The 17,518-nt window shown below is 30.2% G+C and overlaps 2 protein-coding genes across 6 annotated transcripts in view; one reads left to right on the top strand and one right to left on the bottom strand.

The window, feature by feature from the left end:
• The first annotated feature begins 5 nt into the window (after nt 1-5).
• On the top strand, nt 6-2,179 carry Rpp21 (ribonuclease P protein subunit Rpp21). 5 transcript variants are annotated; one of them, XM_076372000.1, is made up of 4 exons: nt 6-187; nt 1,286-1,341; nt 1,407-1,498; nt 1,865-2,179. In XM_076372000.1, exons 1-4 carry the CDS (start codon nt 184-186, stop codon nt 2,169-2,171), a joined length of 459 nt encoding a protein of 152 aa, XP_076228115.1. In that variant the 5' UTR covers nt 6-183; the 3' UTR covers nt 2,172-2,179. The 5 variants fall into 5 exon arrangements, with proteins under 5 accessions (XP_076228115.1, XP_076228119.1, XP_076228127.1 ...); XM_076372004.1 differs by having other exon boundaries at nt 11-101; XM_076372012.1 differs by having other exon boundaries at nt 181-230.
• A 2,537-nt stretch (nt 2,180-4,716) lies between these two features.
• The window catches only part of Cad87A (cadherin 87A), a 345,230-nt gene continuing 332,428 nt past the window's right edge, over nt 4,717-17,518 (bottom strand). The window contains exons 8-28 of the mRNA XM_076371967.1: nt 16,566-16,876; nt 14,433-14,591; nt 13,668-13,855; nt 12,714-12,876; nt 11,820-12,264; nt 11,002-11,193; nt 10,642-10,895; nt 10,207-10,339; nt 9,799-10,014; nt 9,355-9,654; nt 8,868-9,112; nt 8,367-8,660; nt 7,904-8,101; nt 7,582-7,804; nt 6,763-7,307; nt 6,227-6,402; nt 5,669-5,804; nt 5,471-5,595; nt 5,295-5,396; nt 5,005-5,218; nt 4,717-4,867 (exon numbers count right to left, since the gene is read on the bottom strand). Of these exons, the coding sequence (XP_076228082.1) occupies nt 4,751-4,867; nt 5,005-5,218; nt 5,295-5,396; nt 5,471-5,595; nt 5,669-5,804; nt 6,227-6,402; nt 6,763-7,307; nt 7,582-7,804; nt 7,904-8,101; nt 8,367-8,660; nt 8,868-9,112; nt 9,355-9,654; nt 9,799-10,014; nt 10,207-10,339; nt 10,642-10,895; nt 11,002-11,193; nt 11,820-12,264; nt 12,714-12,876; nt 13,668-13,855; nt 14,433-14,591; nt 16,566-16,876 (4,736 nt within the window). The 3' untranslated portion in view covers nt 4,717-4,750. The remainder of the gene's footprint in view (nt 4,868-5,004; nt 5,219-5,294; nt 5,397-5,470; nt 5,596-5,668; nt 5,805-6,226; nt 6,403-6,762; nt 7,308-7,581; nt 7,805-7,903; nt 8,102-8,366; nt 8,661-8,867; nt 9,113-9,354; nt 9,655-9,798; nt 10,015-10,206; nt 10,340-10,641; nt 10,896-11,001; nt 11,194-11,819; nt 12,265-12,713; nt 12,877-13,667; nt 13,856-14,432; nt 14,592-16,565; nt 16,877-17,518) is intronic.

Genomic DNA, 17,518 nt, shown 5'->3' with positions numbered 1-17,518 from the left:
ATTTGCTATTATGAATTTCAGTCCCCTCTATGTAAGATAATTGAAAGGATGTAAGATAACCTATACTTACCACATATTAAGCGTTATTATATGGTAAAAACGTCAGTATCTACATATTGAAATTCCATGTACAATAAATAACAAGGAAGTGACGAGATCTTTCCATTCATTTGATGTACAATAATGGGTTGGTAATTCAACGTCTGAACTTTAACAGTTTTAGACATATAGTAAGAGATAAAAGTATTTATATTTTATATAGGTAAAAGTAATGTTATTTACATTGTTAATCTTATGTGATTAAATATAATAATATGTTCACAAGTTTCAGTTGTAATAAACATAGAAAAACAAGAATTATGGTATTTTGCATCTAATAATAATTTATATAAGAATAACGTTTTTTTATAACGAATGTACTTGTATATAAATAAAAATATATTTTTAAAAAATCAAACTGATCAATCATTTATAAATTGGTATGATGTGTTTTACATCTTTTAATATAAAAACTTAATGAATTTAATATGTAATAATTGTTTATCTATTTTAAGTTATATAAAAATATATAGTTGGATACTAATAAAAATGATATGAAGAAACTATATAATTACTATATGACATAGTAATATTATATCAATTATACAATGAGAAGATAATGATCCATATTTTAACTATATAAATACTTTTATCTACCACTGTATATGTATCTTTAATAACAAAGCACTTTTTATTGACACAAATAGTAAAAAAATTGTTCATATAAACATGCAACTTATTTTATGCTTCTTTTGAGTTATATCATTCAATTTAATTTCTTAAATTCTTCTTATATTAATAAAAATGTGAAAGGTTTGGTTGAATAACTGAAATACTCTATACTGAAGTTTTATCTTTAGTTATAAATAAAACTAAGTGATTTAATATTTTTTAAATGTTTTAAAATATTCTTTTTACTTTGTGATGAAAATTTTATGTATCAATATTTTCATAAATATATTTGTTTAAAAAATGTTAAAAATAGGAAGATAATTAGAAATTAGAAATAGAGAAAAGGAATAATTAGATAATTAGAAATTTAATTAAACTAATTAAAATAAAAAGAGAATAGAATAACTAAGTAAAATCCATTCTGTTATCATATTTTGAAACACAAAATTATTAAAATAGAAAAATCTCTATAAATTTAGAAACATTGTAAAAGGTAGTACAGCAATTTAATTCCTAAAACTATATAAATATATTATTGTACAAGACTATATTTATTCTATCATTCTTGATTCAGATATAAAATTATGCCAAGGAAAAGATATTTTTGAAAGGATGAATTATCTCTATCAGGTAATTTTGGTCGTTAACTATTTTATACTTTTTTTATTGTAATTATTGAACAAAAATTGTTTCAGGCAAGTCACTTAATGGCATTAAAAAATCGAGTAGCAGCATCATGTTATGGTAATATGATGGTAGGATGTGCAAAAAAATCAGTATTGCGAATGTGAGTTTTATTAATTATATTATTCAAAATACTTTTGAATAAATAATTATTTTTGAAACATTACTGTAAATAACTAAAGTTCGATTAATGTTTTATGAATATTTCATTGTGTAATTGAGTAAAAGCTTGATAGGCTATGAGAAGACAGATTGGATATGTCAAAACCTATTCTTTTTTATAATACAGTGCATTACAAAATTTTTTTGCATAGTTACTTAATAAACAGATGAACATCAATGATGAAAATAATATTGAAATACTTTCTTATTTCTTTCAATTATTACAATATTTCTTTTATATTCTATAGAATAAATTTTTTCTATCATCTTTATTCAGTTTTGTTGGTAAATATAAGTTTCTTTCTAGAGAATCTGATATTAAGAAAACGATTTGTAAGTGCTGTCAGTCCCCACTTATACCCGGTGAAACAGCAAAAGTGCGATTAATGTCAAAACCTGTAAAAGGAGTAAAATGGACATGTCTAATTTGTTTAAGTGTAAAAAGATATCCTACCAAAAAGGGATATAAACTATGGACAGAACAAGAGAATTCGGTAGTTCAGATTTATAATTATGCACCAAAATTAAAAGACATTGATAGCGATTTTAACGCTAAGATAAAGGAAAGTGTTTCAGATGAAGATAAGTGTGTTTATACAGAAGAAACTAAGTAAATACACAGAATTGAATATTTATTTCCACATGATGTTAGATGTGATGTATGTTGACGTATGAATAATTCTTTCCAATGATTTACATAAAATATGTTACAATAAATTTATAATCAATAAACAGGTATTTTTACGAACTGGAATATTAATAACCATCTAATAATGTCATGATACTGATATTAGTTTTACATTAAATGCTCATAGACATAACATGATCATAGTTAAGTTATTATTTTCCATCGGGTACATGATATATTATGATGAGAACCGTTTGCAGTCAATTTCTTAGACCCCAATGCACATGTTTCGTTGAGGACGGTTTAGGTGATGAGAAATGAGGTGGCCCTTATAAAGAATGTGGAATGTTTATATTCACACATAACATGAAAACTGAGTGCAAACGATTCCATTTTAACTAGCTATGATATGACTATATCCGCCCATCGCTAATGTCTTGTACAAAACCCGAAATGCAAGTCAACAATCACATACATACGCGGGCGTAATCAAATCACAGTTTTATCGGATAAAAATCAGTTCTTTAATCCTAACTTAAATAAATATGTAACGAATAATATTGTAAACAACAATTACATGCGAACGTATGATATATGTTGATATTTCGATTCGAAATTTTCTTATTACGAGTATCGTTAAGGCAGAGATTGAAATATGTCTCAAGAAGAGTCTCCTTTAATTTTCGAATGTTTGTTGCAGCTGAATGAAATTAATTTTTAAGGATGTGGTTTAATCATAGAGTGAAGTTTAGGCTTTAAATTACCGATCCTTGAGAATTTGGTCTACAGAAGTAAGATGTTTTTCTGTCGTGGATCAATACATTTAAGTTACATTTATAGAAATTCTGTAATGGTAGTTTGAATCTTATTCAAATTTCATTTTTATGATTATCATCACTAATTTTCATTATTTTAATTCCTTAACTAACTTATAGTATTAACTCTTTTTAATAAATGCAATAATGATATATGATGATAATTATCAAAATCTAAATTTGAGTTTGATGTTTGTTACTCAAATATATGGATATTTGAATTCAACTTAAAAATTTAAATTCAAACATACTTGTTGATATTTAAATTTAAATTTAACTGCTGCAATCTGAATTTGAATTTACATGTAATTAAACATACTATATTACGTTGCAGCCTTTACTCTTTAGATTACTTTTAAGTACAATATTTTTTAACTGTATTTTCTTTTGTAATATTTTATACTTTTATTATTTTTATTTTATAGGTATAATAAATATTCTTGCCATTTATATTATACCACATTATAACATTTGTTGTTTTCTCAGTTTTTTTATATTTTCTTGTTACTTTATTTTTATTTCATACAATTTATTGTTTATATTTACTAAGTAATAATAATTTGTAAAGATAACAAAGTTATTATTATAATAGTAATTATTATTATCCAAACTCAGATTGCTGATACATAAAGAAGAAATAAATGATTGACAACCTTGTATTTTCAAATCTTTAAATTCAAATTCGAATCACAATAATTATAGAAGTTTAATTGATTTCCAATTTTTACAAATAATTTATAACAACGATTACAGAACATCAATAATTTTTCCATAAAAACGTTTAATAATGTATCTTTTATAGTATGGAAATTAATAATCATACTTGCAATAGGAAACATTTGAAAACAAAGTGAATAAAATCAGAACAGAGTTATTTTCTAGGAATTAAATATTCTACTCCGACCGAAATTGTTACTTTTCGAGGAACATGATAGTTTTTCCTATTTTTATATAAAACTTTTCACAATTATAACAAAATTTTCTTTTGAGTATTTTTACGAAATGTTCTGACAGGAACAATATTATTTTCAAAACAATTTCAAACCCTGCTTTAAGAGTATGAGCTTGTTCGTTACCTATAACACTTTGTTGTAATGATGCCATAATATGGCATCCTCTTGTTTGTGTAACGACACAAACAGAGTAATGACACTACAAGTACGTTTCCCCATTTTTCCACATGTAAAACGTACGTAAGGGTGTATAAATATTAAACTAGTGAGGAAATAATGAAAAAACTGCGCTGGACGGAGTCTACACATTCACTTATATACATATATCTGTCGTGCCAAGCTTAGGTCGTTTAAGCTATTTCACAGTGTCTATTATCTAGCGGTTTTTGATTTTCCTAGTGATGAATCTAACGATTAATTAGATGGGACCACAGGTTGGCAACGCACACATATATACATGCACACACCAGCTACAGGGGAATATTTATTCCAATAATATTGACTGTCATTCGTCGTTACACTTCGTTTAATATTCTTCGCTGTTGAGTTCAAACTGAATTAGCAAATGGTCAGAGGGTTCCCTAGGTAATTCGGAAAATTCTCACTCGTCTTGTACACGCGTCTACTCGCAAACAAACCTAACAATATTATTCAATTATTGTCCAAAAGGTGTGTGCATTCGAGTGTTCTTTTCTTTCACAGACGCGTGCTACAGTTGGAGTTGGGAATAAAGATGTACAACATATGTGAATGAAGTTATACATTGATTAAAAAATGGACTTGGCAGGAAACTTAATTTATACTAATCCTGAAACAAACTGGGGTTGGCCATCACGATCAAGTGTAAGTTGTGGTATTGCATTTGAGGATGGCTGGAAGGTTGATCCTTGGAAACCCATTGCTGATTCATAAAGCTACAATATAACAAATATTATTTTATACAAAATTTTCTAGTTATTTTCAACATTTTTAAGAAACACTGTTTGAGTAAATCAATTTCTTCGATGTAAATTATACATATATGAACACATTAATTAAATTGTATACATACATTGTGATTTCCTGGAAGTGTTGTATAATCAGGTGTTGTGGGACAATGCCTACTGGTAGGCAGTGGACGTTGTATAGTAGCATAAGTATTATCCTGTGATGTGTCACCCATACCAATGCTTACACCACTTCCACGTCTTTCTGTTACTAGACCACCTTCCGGTTCACTAAATACTTGCATAGTTAATTCCTGTTCCTCGTATGGTTTAAGTTTCCTAGATACACCAAAGTAATAAGGAATAATTATATCCAGTTATATTATTCTTTTTTGAAAGATAAGTAGTAACTTACTGTTCAATCCATAATGGATTTTCCGTAGTATTTAATTCATCAATAATTTGTTTCTTTATTAATCCATCTTTCTTCCTTATATCATTTGACACAGTAATTACCCTAAAATATCATGTAAGGTATTTTACATTGTACATTTTATTATAATGATTAAATAATTCCTTAAAAATATTTACCAATGACGTAAACAGCAACAAACTACTGTTACTGTTACAGCGCCAACTAGTAGAACTACTAATAAAGCTATCAATGCTGCCAGTGCAGGATCAAAAGGTTCTTCCTGTACTCCAGCATAAGCAGGCTAACAGAATATTTTAGTGATAAATATTATTGTGTTTTCTAAATACATTTGATAAATAGTACAAAATTCTCACCACAACATTTTCAATGGCAAAGCCTGCATAATAGTCTTTCAAGTAATCATATTTTGCATCAATGACTTTAAGTACTTGTGGAATCGGAGCAATAGTCTGAGTTTTTGGTTCCACAACATGTAAATACATATCACACCTATATAACACATTTAAATATTATACTTTGTATACTATTGTTATGATTTGATATGATATAGTATTGCTTAACAATTTTTATTTTGGTATCATAAAAGAGGAAAACAAAATAACTGCAGATTTTAATAGTTTAACGATGTATAACTTCATATTGCGTCAAATAAAATATTGTCTTTTATTGATGACGGTTTATTGTGTCAAATAATTAGTGACGTAAAATGTGAAATAAATATGTTGTTGTAATAGTAAAGTGTTTGGTAAAATACAAATTGTTTCGGACATTTCTGATGAAGAATAATTAGATGACTAGTTTTGCTATTAGTACTAGATGTAAATTTTCGACATAACGGCTTTGTTGTTAAAGTGTTAATATTATATTAGGCAAGAGATTAATCCTTGAAGAAGTTAAAACTACTTATTTACCATTCTCGTCGAATGTGACCGGATGCATCCACATGGTACCGGATGTCATCAACGACAACTCTGCTTTGCGTTACATTTGATAATTCCGATACGATTTCATCACGTTCACGATTTACTTCTTCTGGAGGTCGCGACAAGATAACTCTGATAAGTTGCGAGGGTTCAAATACCCAAACCTTTAAAAGAATAAACAATAGATACATATCGAAAAGATATAACATAAGTAAAAAAAAAAATATTCTTTTTCTTTTAACAGTACAGTAAACATTTCTGAAACTTGTTAACAAATTAACAAGAGCTAAGCTATGATTATAAAAAAAATACTTTTAATCTTTATATGAACCATTTTAAATATATTCTATTTAAAAATTAGGCAATTTGAAATTTTTATATATTTGCCTTCCCAAAATGAAAAATACATACTTTTTAAGAAATAATTTTTGCATGTTTTAAACAGACAATTCAATTGGAATATCACTTAGATATAAATGCAGGATATAAGTAGTTACGTAAATTTTACAAGAAGGAAAACATACGTGAACTCTGGTCATGGCATATCTTTCTGGAATAGCAGTTTCCTTTGCTATTACTTCAACAATAAATCTGTCTTGATTATATTCAGCCATGTATCCGCTCGTTACAAGTTTACCATCCTGAGTTACATTGAAAGGACTTGGAACTATGGAACCACTAGGTTTCTCCGATCCATATTTATACAAATTAGCGCTGGCAACATAATAATGGAGCGTTCCATTGTCACCAACGTCTAAATCAGACGCTGTTACTTTTGTTACGAAATCGTTTACATTTGCCATTGAATTAACACCAGCGTAATAGTCGTTACGCTCGAAAATTGGTGGATTATCATTTTCGTCTAGAATGGTTATAGTTACATTAACGTGTCCATGGTCCGTGTTTTGAGTCACTGGACGTCCAGCGTCCATTGGACTTATGTAAATATCAGGATCATTGGAAGCCAGAATCGACAGAATGTACTTATCTCGGATTTCACGATCGAAGGATTTATTCGCGTAAATACTACCATCGGTTTTATCCATATAAAACGCATAGTCCTCGTTTCCTGTAAAATATTTTCATTAACCATTTTTAATGTATAGTAATGATTATTGGTTGTTATGCATTTGTGCAAAATTTGAAAGTGCAAAATTGCACAGAATGCACCTGATACGAAAAAATTTATAAAACATTCAAAATGTATTTTTTTTTATAACGTTTCTTAAGAATAAATATTTTTTATTGGAATTCTACTTTTCTAATTATATTTCTAAACATTATGAATTGCATAAAACAAGTTTAGTGGTAATACAATTCCTTTTTGAACTGATACCACTTACCAGCTTCTATATAGTAGTAAACTTTCGCGTGTGTGCCCTCGTCCCTATCTTCCGCTGTTACCTTCCCTACAAAGTAATCCTTCGGACGATTTTCTGATAACATAAAATGATACTCATCGTAAAATTGCGGCGCGTTATCATTTGTGTCGACTAATTGTACAGTAAGAAGCCGCAAAGTTTCGTATGCTGTGGGTGTACCGTGATCAGTAGCTACTAGAACAAGCTGAAATTGAATTGAAATAAAATAGTAACTTAATTGAAATTAAATTTGAAATTTAAATAGGCTTATAAGTAAACTATATTATATTTGAAAATATTTTACCTCAAATTTGCTTTTAGCTTCGCGATCAAGAATAATCTTCGATCGTAATTCACCGGTATCTTGATCTATCGAAAACTCCTCCGTTTCTTGAGTGTTACGATTCCCGACTTTCAAATGATAACTTACATGTCCATTTTCACCAGGATCTCTATCAATCGCTTTTACTGTTAATATCAAGTAATTTTGAACACCAGCATTCTAAAAAAATATTATTTAATATTTTTCATTTTATTCTGTTATATATTCCATACAAGTATACAAGGCACCATAAAGATTAAACATTTTTCTAGAGGATGAATTTTGTATTATGTTAAGTGAATTATTTTTGACATAACTATTTTATTTTATCTATATAATTTTTTAAATATGTTTAGTTCTAATTCTTCAATTAAAATTAATATCAGAGGAATATAAAATCTTCAGACTATATTAACTGAGAGGTTTTGAAATATATAATATTTACCTCAGGGATTTCAACAGTGGAATTTGATAATTCTGGTAGAACAAATTGTGGTTTGTGTTGATTCACTGGTGTTATTCGTATATCAATATCACATTTGTCTGAATGGGGACCATTGCCGGCACCATCTCTTGCTTTCACCTTGATTCTATACGTGCCAGCTCTGCCAAGAAGAGCTGCACCAGGGTATAGAATACCAGTTTCACGATTTAATGAAAACGATTCATTCTCGTTACCACTGATTATGGTATACCAAACCTCTCCATTGATTCCTTCGTCGTGGTCCGCCGCTCTTACCTTACACACAAAAAATATAGAATATTAGTTACTTGTTGTACGTTTTGAAGTATAATAGAAGCTAGATATTAGTTGATCAAAGGTTTAAAAGTCTTTAAAAATTTTTAATGAGATTTACAAAAATTAACAAAAATAACAAAAATGAAGAAATAAGAGAAAAATTAAATTTATTATAATATGAAATTACTTTAGACAAAATTCACTCACTTGTAAAATTGGAGCAGGTGGATTCACAGGCAAATTTTCGGCTACCGAGGCTCTGTACCTATGCTGTGAAAATATTGGACGATTGTCATTGACATCGATAAGCTTCACAAGCACCGGGACGGTTGTACTTCGACGAGAATTTACGTGAGCCCCATCACTAGCCATTACAGTTATCGTGATTTCAGGTGTCATTTCTCGGTCAAGAACGGTCGCGCTGCCAACGGTGATTTCTCCAGTTTCATGGCCTGTAATGCGTATAAGCAAATACCAATACATTGTTTTTGTTTATTAAATTAAAAACTAAAGTATTATAGACAAATTTGATTCAGCTATTTTTAATTTCTAATGTATATTGTTCATAGGGCAACAGTAAATGTAAATGAAACACGAACAAAGTAACAAAATATTAAGTAATTTCTAATTTTAAATTACTTTCAATATAAAAAATTATTCTCTAGTTATTTAATTTCACTCAAAACTAATTTACCTATATTAAAATCAGCAGCATGTTCTCCAATCAGACTATAACTAACTTCTCCAAATGGTCCTTCGTCTCCGTCTATCGCTTTCACAACAGTAACATGCGTCCCCGCTGGCGAGTTCTCTTCCACAGACGCGTTGTAAAATTCTTTCTCGAATTTAGGATCTTGGTCGTTCACGTTTATTATTGTGACAGTAACTTTTGTTGTCGTCGACAACTGAGGTACCCCGGAATCATAAGCGATCACTTGGAATTCCAACTGTTTTGTTTCTTCGTAATCAATCACTTGGCTAGTCCGGACAATACCTGTAATTTTCATTAATTTGTTAACCCTTTGAGTGCTGAATACTCGCAGCTAAAAACATGTATGTGTCCATTTAAAGGGTTAACTGAGGTCTTCTAATTAACTTAGGGTGTTGTCTATCTTTGTTATAAGGTTTGGCAACGAACCTGTGACATTGTCTATATTGAAATAAGGACTTGGAGGTTCAATCGCATATCCCGCTATATTGCTGTCCGAATCTACTGCAGTAAATGCTCCCACAACCGCTCCCTTTGGTTGTTCTTCTTGCATTTCTATTAAATATCGTGGATTCTCTCTTGTCCATGGTTTTAAAAATTCTGGAGCCATGTGATTCACGTCAATAATCGTGACAACTAGAGTACCTGTTCAACATTGGAAGAAAATATTCACTACAGATTGTGTTACAATATACAAATTGTATCATTTGGAATAGTTTAAAAACAATAAACAAATTTTTCGTATTTTTCAGTATTTAATAATTTTTTTAATTTCTCTATTTCGAGGAAGTAAATCCATAATTTGTTCATTTATTATTTATATTCATTTGTTTATACCTCTTCCTTGCTGTAACGTGGGTGCCGTTGTGTCGCTAACAACTATGGTGATGCTCACTGTTGCCGCGACATCGCGATCTAAAGGTCTGACGACTGATACTTGACCGGTTGCACGATCGACTGCGAAGAAGTCCTGAAAACATACATACATATTTTATTAATACATAAACAAATTATAATGGCACTTGGTATATATTATAAACTATAATTTTCTTTTTCGCTAACAGATATAAGAAAGTAAAAAGGTATCTAATGCATTAAAACTTAAATTTAAAACAATGTATAATATACCAAATTTAAATTACAATAAATGGAACACGAAACTTTCTATTTATTATTTAACCAAAGGTTAAAGTTAACTATTTATATCAAGTTTCGTCGATTTTCAGTGTCAGATATCTGTTTGTAATCAAAATATTAATCATTCAATTATACCTTGAATGATTTACTGTCGTTGACCTTCTGCCCATTTCTATCAATCGCTGTGATAGGTTCAGAAATGGCGAAGTTCAACGCTTCTGAATTGGCACTGTCAGGATCTGTGGCTTTTAGTGACGTGAAAACGGTACCGATTGGCGTATCTTCCGTGACTTCAGCACGCTGCGTTTCTGGCGTGAAATACGGCGGTTTGTCATTACTATTTGTAACATTTATCATCAACGTTGTTGTTCCAGTTAAGCTGGGAGTTCCTGTAAAAATGAAGTTATATTCATTAATTTTTTTGAATATAATCCTGTTCCTTTTTTTACTATTTCAAAGGACAATAAACTAAATTTCAGATATTTGTTGATATACCTTTGTCGAAGGCTATCACTTCCACATGGTACCTATCCTTATTATCGTAATCCAATTTTCTGAACACTGTCACTATGCCTGTCTTTTCATTAATGGTGAAATCATCGAAAGCACCCTTCTGTATTCTGTAAACGAGTTCCGCATTGATTCCCGTATCTGCATCAGTTGCTGTGACTTCCTGCACAACCGTTCCTAAAAAAAGATATGGGTATAGTGTAAAAAATCCAGCTGTACCAGATCTTAAGATTATTCAAGTGCAAAATATAATTTCATTGTTTACAATTGGTAACTATGAGTAGTTCTGAACGAAAATATTACCAGTTATTCTATTTAAAATTTTATTAATCTCAATTGATTAAATAATATGGACATAATTAACACTAGAACTACTGTGTTTGTTAAAATGATGGGTTTCAGTTTTCTTATTTTGCAAGTAGTGACAGCTTAAAAGTGTTAAATATCTGTAGAAACCAAAAAAAAAATATTGTTACAATTTTTATAAGGATTACATATTAATCATATTAACCGATCGGCAGTTCTAGTGTTGACACTGGGTTTACGTAATGCGTTAATTCGACGTACATTGAATTTTATAAATATCATTTGTTAAACGTTTAAATCGATTTTGATTGATGCAATTACACGAATATGTATCTTGATCACCTATTTCTGAACCCCTAATTTCCGAGACCTAAATGAACGGACCCCAATTATTCTAGGAACGATAGAATAAATTGCGCAATAAATATCCGTCAACCTAGTATTAAATAACTAACTAAGCTACATATATCGTAACCACGAATAACGGAGTTCCTTACCAATGGGAGATATTTCAAGAATGCTGGCGTTGTATACGTCATACATGAAAACTGGAGCATTATTATTGACATCTCGAATAGTAATATTAACAGTGGCAGTATCAACGAATATTCCATCGTTCGCTTGTATCGTGAGAGCGATCCAATCGCGGCTTGAATTTTTCAAATCAATCGGACCTTTATTTTTTATTGTAATCTCGCCGGAGTCTTGATCAATGGCAAAAAGTCCGAGATCATTGCCCTCGAGTATCGAGTACGTGATTTTTGATGTTTTATCTTTGTCCCGGGCTTGCACTTTCAAGTCCGGCTCGAATTTCTCAGCTCCTTCGTCTATCACCGCGCGATACTTGTGTTGCAAGAATCGTGGAGGACTGTCATTGGCATCTGACAAAACGATGAGTAAGGAGACACTGGTTGTTTGACCTTGTCCGTCGTTATCAGTCGCCTAAAACGAGAGAAGACGAGGAGTACTTTTTACAATTTTTCTTTATCGTTTGTTTGAAGCGTTACGATCTTTTTCAACCCTTTGCACTCGAAAGCCTTTTTGCTTGATATATCCATCATTTTCGAGTGAAATATTAATGATATATTTTACAACTGACATATTCTATTTCAACATTGTATGAATAATCATATTATACGAATTTTCATGTTGAATATCAAACTTTATAATTTTGCTGTATCGAACAAAGTGGTGATTGCGAATCGCCTCTACAGTGCAAAGGGTTAACACATTGATTGCTGATCACCGATGACCGGAGCTTCCAAATTACTTGAAAACAATTATAATTTGTACATTTAAAAGTGCATTTTGTGATGTACAATTTCAAGAAAATATGATACGTTCTCTTTTAAGATTTTTTATTATGATTAATCCTAAGGTGTAATAATTACCTTGTATGTAAGGAAGTATTGCCTCTGTTCTTCGTAATCTAAGCAAGGTGAAGTTCCAGGTGTCAGACAAGGAGCTACCGAAATGGTTCCAGATTTTTTGTCTACAGAAAAATGTTCTGCACCTTGTCCAAGCAATTGATAAGAGATTCCGGCTGTACCAAATCTAAAAGATAATTGATTTATGCAACTTTCATCAATGACTAGAACAAAAACAAATTCAAATGTTGTTCGGTCTTCATAGTGAAGGGTTTATTACAGTGTTTCGAAATATTCTAACTAATAAGCGTACTGAATTCTAGGACTACTGGACGGATCAAAATGACCCATTCCTGATTTTTTGTTTTTGTAAATATTGAAAATGTAATAGACGCTTCTCTGAGAAGATACTAAAGAAATTGGTTTAGCAATATGCAAACTAAACTGTAAACCAGTTGAAGTTTCAATAAATGTACTCTTGGAGTTTCTATAGGAAAATGTTCTGTAGAGGAATTACAAAAAGTCAATTCCACTGTTCGGTAGTTCTAGTGCTGAAGACTATTATGTTACGATCTTTTTATCGATCGATATATTTATAGCAAAGAGCTAAAAGTATAAAAACAATATTTTATTTTGAATGCGTTGTAACTATATAAGTAGTTGTTAATTATAAGTATAATTAAACCTTTGCCTTTATTTATTTCCGAACTGTAATTGGCACAACTATTTTATCGTTAATAATTTATTAGGAGAAGAACAAATTTTGATGCTTATTCTATGTCTACGTTCACTCAAACGGTTAATGATCGATAAAGAGAATAGTAGTATTTAATTTATATTAAAAGAAACAAAAGAATGGCATTTAGATTTGTAAAATTCAGTTTAAAATTTTCGTTACGAGCCTGACATGATATTGTAGGTCAAGGGGTTAGCTATAATATCTTCATTGTAATGTCTGTTTATGGTTACGTTTCTTACCGTCCACTATCACGATCTTTGGCAGTAATGGTTATAACGGGAGTGCCTTCCGGCGCAGTTTCCGTCACTGCGGCACTATACCTTGATCTACTAAAAGAGGGTGAATTATCATTTGCATCTGTAATGGAAACGGTCACGGTCGCAGTCGAAGAAAGCTTCGGATTCGTGTGAACTTCTTCTGCAACGACCTGTAGAATTCGAAAAAGAAACATTTCATTTCTAAACTTATAAAAAATAGTCGAAGATCTACGATTGTTAATTCGAATAATAAGATTGTAAAAACTGTTAAAAACATTACAACTTGAGATTAAACATTTTTATATTCATTTAATATAATCTACTATATCAATTTACCAATTTATCAATTTATAATAATTTATCAAAATCTGCCAGTTTAGCCATGTTATACTATAAATAATTTTTAAAAAGAGACATTTCTACTTCAGCTTATTATTTTCTAATCGTTTAAATACAGAGTGTAGCGTACAAATAAATTGTTTTAAGGGAGACAATAAAAAAGATGAAATGAAATACTACATTTCTCGACAATATTATAAAACTATAAATATTCCAAAACCATTAGTGTTCGCAATACTTCATTTTATATGTTTCGCCGCATCCTTGAAAAAGAATCATTTTTCCCCGAAACACTCCGTATTTCCCTGAAAGTATGTGACTTCATGTCCCATCGTCTTTGCATACGATTTGCGAACGTTATGAATGATTCCAGACTTTTGAGGATTATTATGAGAAGCGTAAGTGTACCAGGATGATGAATTTCCGTTGGTTCGGATTCTCGTAATCGAGCGAGCCATTTGCAACCCGAATATTCACAGATGTGCTCCCAGTCGCCATGGTCGGCTCGATGGTAAACGCTCCATCCGTAATGTCTTCCAGACGCAACGAGAATACGGAATTCAGACCCTGCAACGATATAATGTTATCACGTTTCAAAATTACATTACAACAGACTAAAGGATTTCCAACTAAGCTGCAAGATTCAAAACATCGGCGAGTCGGAATTCAAAGTAAAAGCAACAAATTATTCAGCCATCCTTTACGCGCCAATGTTTTGGCGTTTTGTATTGTTTAGGGAAATGTTAAAAATAAAGATAGGTATACATTTTGTCGATAGCATTTCCACAAGTATAAATGAAATTTGTAAAATGTAATAATTAATTGTATTTAAATTGAATATGCTTTTTAAATATTATTATAATATAATTATAATCATTTATTTTATAATATATAATTTTCATAGGAAATGGATATTTATAATAAATGCTTATTTAAAACAATTATGAAAATAAAAATTTTATAATTTTTATTAATCTTTATCCGTGACAGAGTGAATTATTTTTTGTTAGAAACGACGTTTCTAAATTCTCCTTTTCTTTCAGCAAAACATAGTACACAAAATCTTATCAAGCGATTATTTATGCTCTAGGAGTAGATCCTTTTAAGAAATCAAGGAACTCATGAACAGTTTTGTATTTAGGGATATTTAAAACAAAGTACGTTAAACGATTAGTTGCTTCAATGAGATAACGATCCGAAACACGCTTTAAGCGTGGGTAAACGATGGTTGTGTTCTAAAATATAAAAGTTTTAAATTGACTAACTCAAGCCCTGAATTTAAATACCGCCGAACATTCGCCGGAGAAGTTGAAACATCGAGTAAACGAGTTTAAATATTCAATAGAGGTGGAATTATTTAAAGTTTTTAGAGAGAAGTCTAATAAAATTCCTGTAAACTTTATTTCGGGTTTTATGAACTTCACATTCCACCACTGTGCTGCTGTTATTATGATAATGTATGATATGAACCGTTTTTTTAAAAGTAATATAATTCCATTTTTTCATACATTGGGATATTCAAGAGTTTGCGTTTGAATCAACTTAAAAATATTGGCAAACGTTAAATCATTTAAATAATCAATCTGGGTAGTGTTTGTGAAACCATAAATTTGTCAAATTTTATTATGCATTAATAATTAATAAAATCGTTAAAGAAAATAAACGATGTTTTAGTTACAAGTGAATTTATTCTACTTTTAAGGGAAACATTTTTTTAGATTAATTTATGAGGATATCGTACGTCATTTATTCTGTGATTATAAATATAAAAAGAGGATATATGTATCACATAAAATGTACCATTAACTAATTTTTCTTCCAAAAATGGACTTATATCACTTAAAGTTGCTCTTATATACACGTTAAATGCATTATACCATAAAATAAAGTATACGTTTCCCTTAGGATATCAAATCTTTGAAACTGTAATTCAATATTCACGCGAATACATAAACACAGAATAATAAGTACCTTTCACTTGTCGAATTATTTTGAACGTTTTTAAGATATGAAATGGAAAATGTACGCGTTTAAAAATACTTATGCAGTATTATACACAGATATTATTTGATTAAAAGCTTCTAATTTTTCTTAATTTAAAATTTTTCAGTATATATTTTTTAAATTTCTCAGGTTCCGAATTAAGAAATTTAAAATCATGCTTAAGGTGATTTAACACTGGAACAAACGAGCATTTGATTACATATATAATAACCATTGCAAAAATACATTTCTTCCGGTTTTTTCAGATACGCCTTATAAAATTCAAGCAAAACCATTTTTAAAATCATTTCAAGTATTTAATACTTTTAAAATATCAACAATTACCTTGACTTAACTTCACTCGAAGGACATTTCACAATCATCATTTGATTTGAACACAGCAAAATTATAAAATTTGATATTCAACATCAAACTTAGCGTAATACAGTAAAACATTTAATCAAGGTTGCATTAGAAATTTCGATGAATATATGTAACGAAAAGACTTGCGAGTTCAAAGGATTAATATGTGTAAATCGTTCCTTAATGTAGACTCACAACATCGGGATCCTTCACAGTCATATCCAAATGTGGCAAGAGTGTTCCGTTCGGTACGTTCTCTGGGATTTCGATGTTGTACTCGCGGCGATTAAATGTTGGTGGTTCGTCATTGACGTCCTTTATCGTCACTGTGGCTTCTGCCGTTGAAACCGTTAAATCGTCGCTGCCTGGCATTCCATCGATCAATTCTCGTGCCTTTACCTTCAGTGTAAGCACACCAGTCGAGTCCTTCAACGCTTCTCTATTCAACGGCTTCGCCGTCCTTAGTTCGCCGGATTCGTCGTCCAATAGGAAATAATCGAATGGATCTATAAAATCATTATTATTTTCGTTATTATTCTCCCTAATTTTATTTTCATTATTGCCTCTCCTAGTTTTATTATTTTCGTCATTATTTTCCCTAATTTTATTTTCACTATTATTTCTGTTCATATTATTATGATCATTATTATTTCTTTTCATTTTATTATGATTATTATTATTTCCCCAATTTTATTATTATCACTATTATATTCCCAATTTTTTCCTATTAACCCTTTGCACTCGAGAGGTGACTCTCACTCACCACTTGATTTCATACAGTAAAACTATAAAATTTGATATGTAATATTATACTACGTATAATGCATCAATTTGAGAAATATTGAAATAAAATAGCTTTGTTTCTCGATGTACGTGTGATTTCTCTTCGAGTTAATTTTACAAAATATCGTCTTTATTTCGTCATCAAATGTTAAAATATTTCTAGTGAAAAAATGCCGAGAGCAAAGGGTTAAAATTCTACTTCCCAAAGGTACAACCTACTATACAACTGTGAAACGTTCAATTTGTTTATCTGTAAGTGAAAACTTTACATCATTTAATATTTTGTTATATATATGCATATATATATATCGATGATTATTAGTTGTAAAGCAAAAATGTATCGCTCGTATGGAGATAACATGGTG

Source organism: Nomia melanderi, chromosome 1, assembly GCF_051020985.1.
Source record: "Nomia melanderi isolate GNS246 chromosome 1, iyNomMela1, whole genome shotgun sequence".
In the NCBI taxonomy this organism is placed as follows: Eukaryota; Metazoa; Arthropoda; class Insecta; order Hymenoptera; family Halictidae; genus Nomia; species Nomia melanderi.
The sequence above is the reverse complement of the archived record's forward strand: the minus strand, read 5'-3'. Positions and strand labels throughout refer to the sequence as shown.

Excerpts from the sequence above, each read along its gene's own strand:
- Rpp21 (XM_076372000.1), top strand. Across the intron at positions 1,342-1,406 it reads GGATGAATTATCTCTATCAG|GCAAGTCACTTAATGGCATT; the intron begins GTAATTTTGGTC and ends AAATTGTTTCAG. Across the intron at positions 1,499-1,864 it reads AAAAAATCAGTATTGCGAAT|AGAATCTGATATTAAGAAAA; the intron begins GTGAGTTTTATT and ends GTTTCTTTCTAG.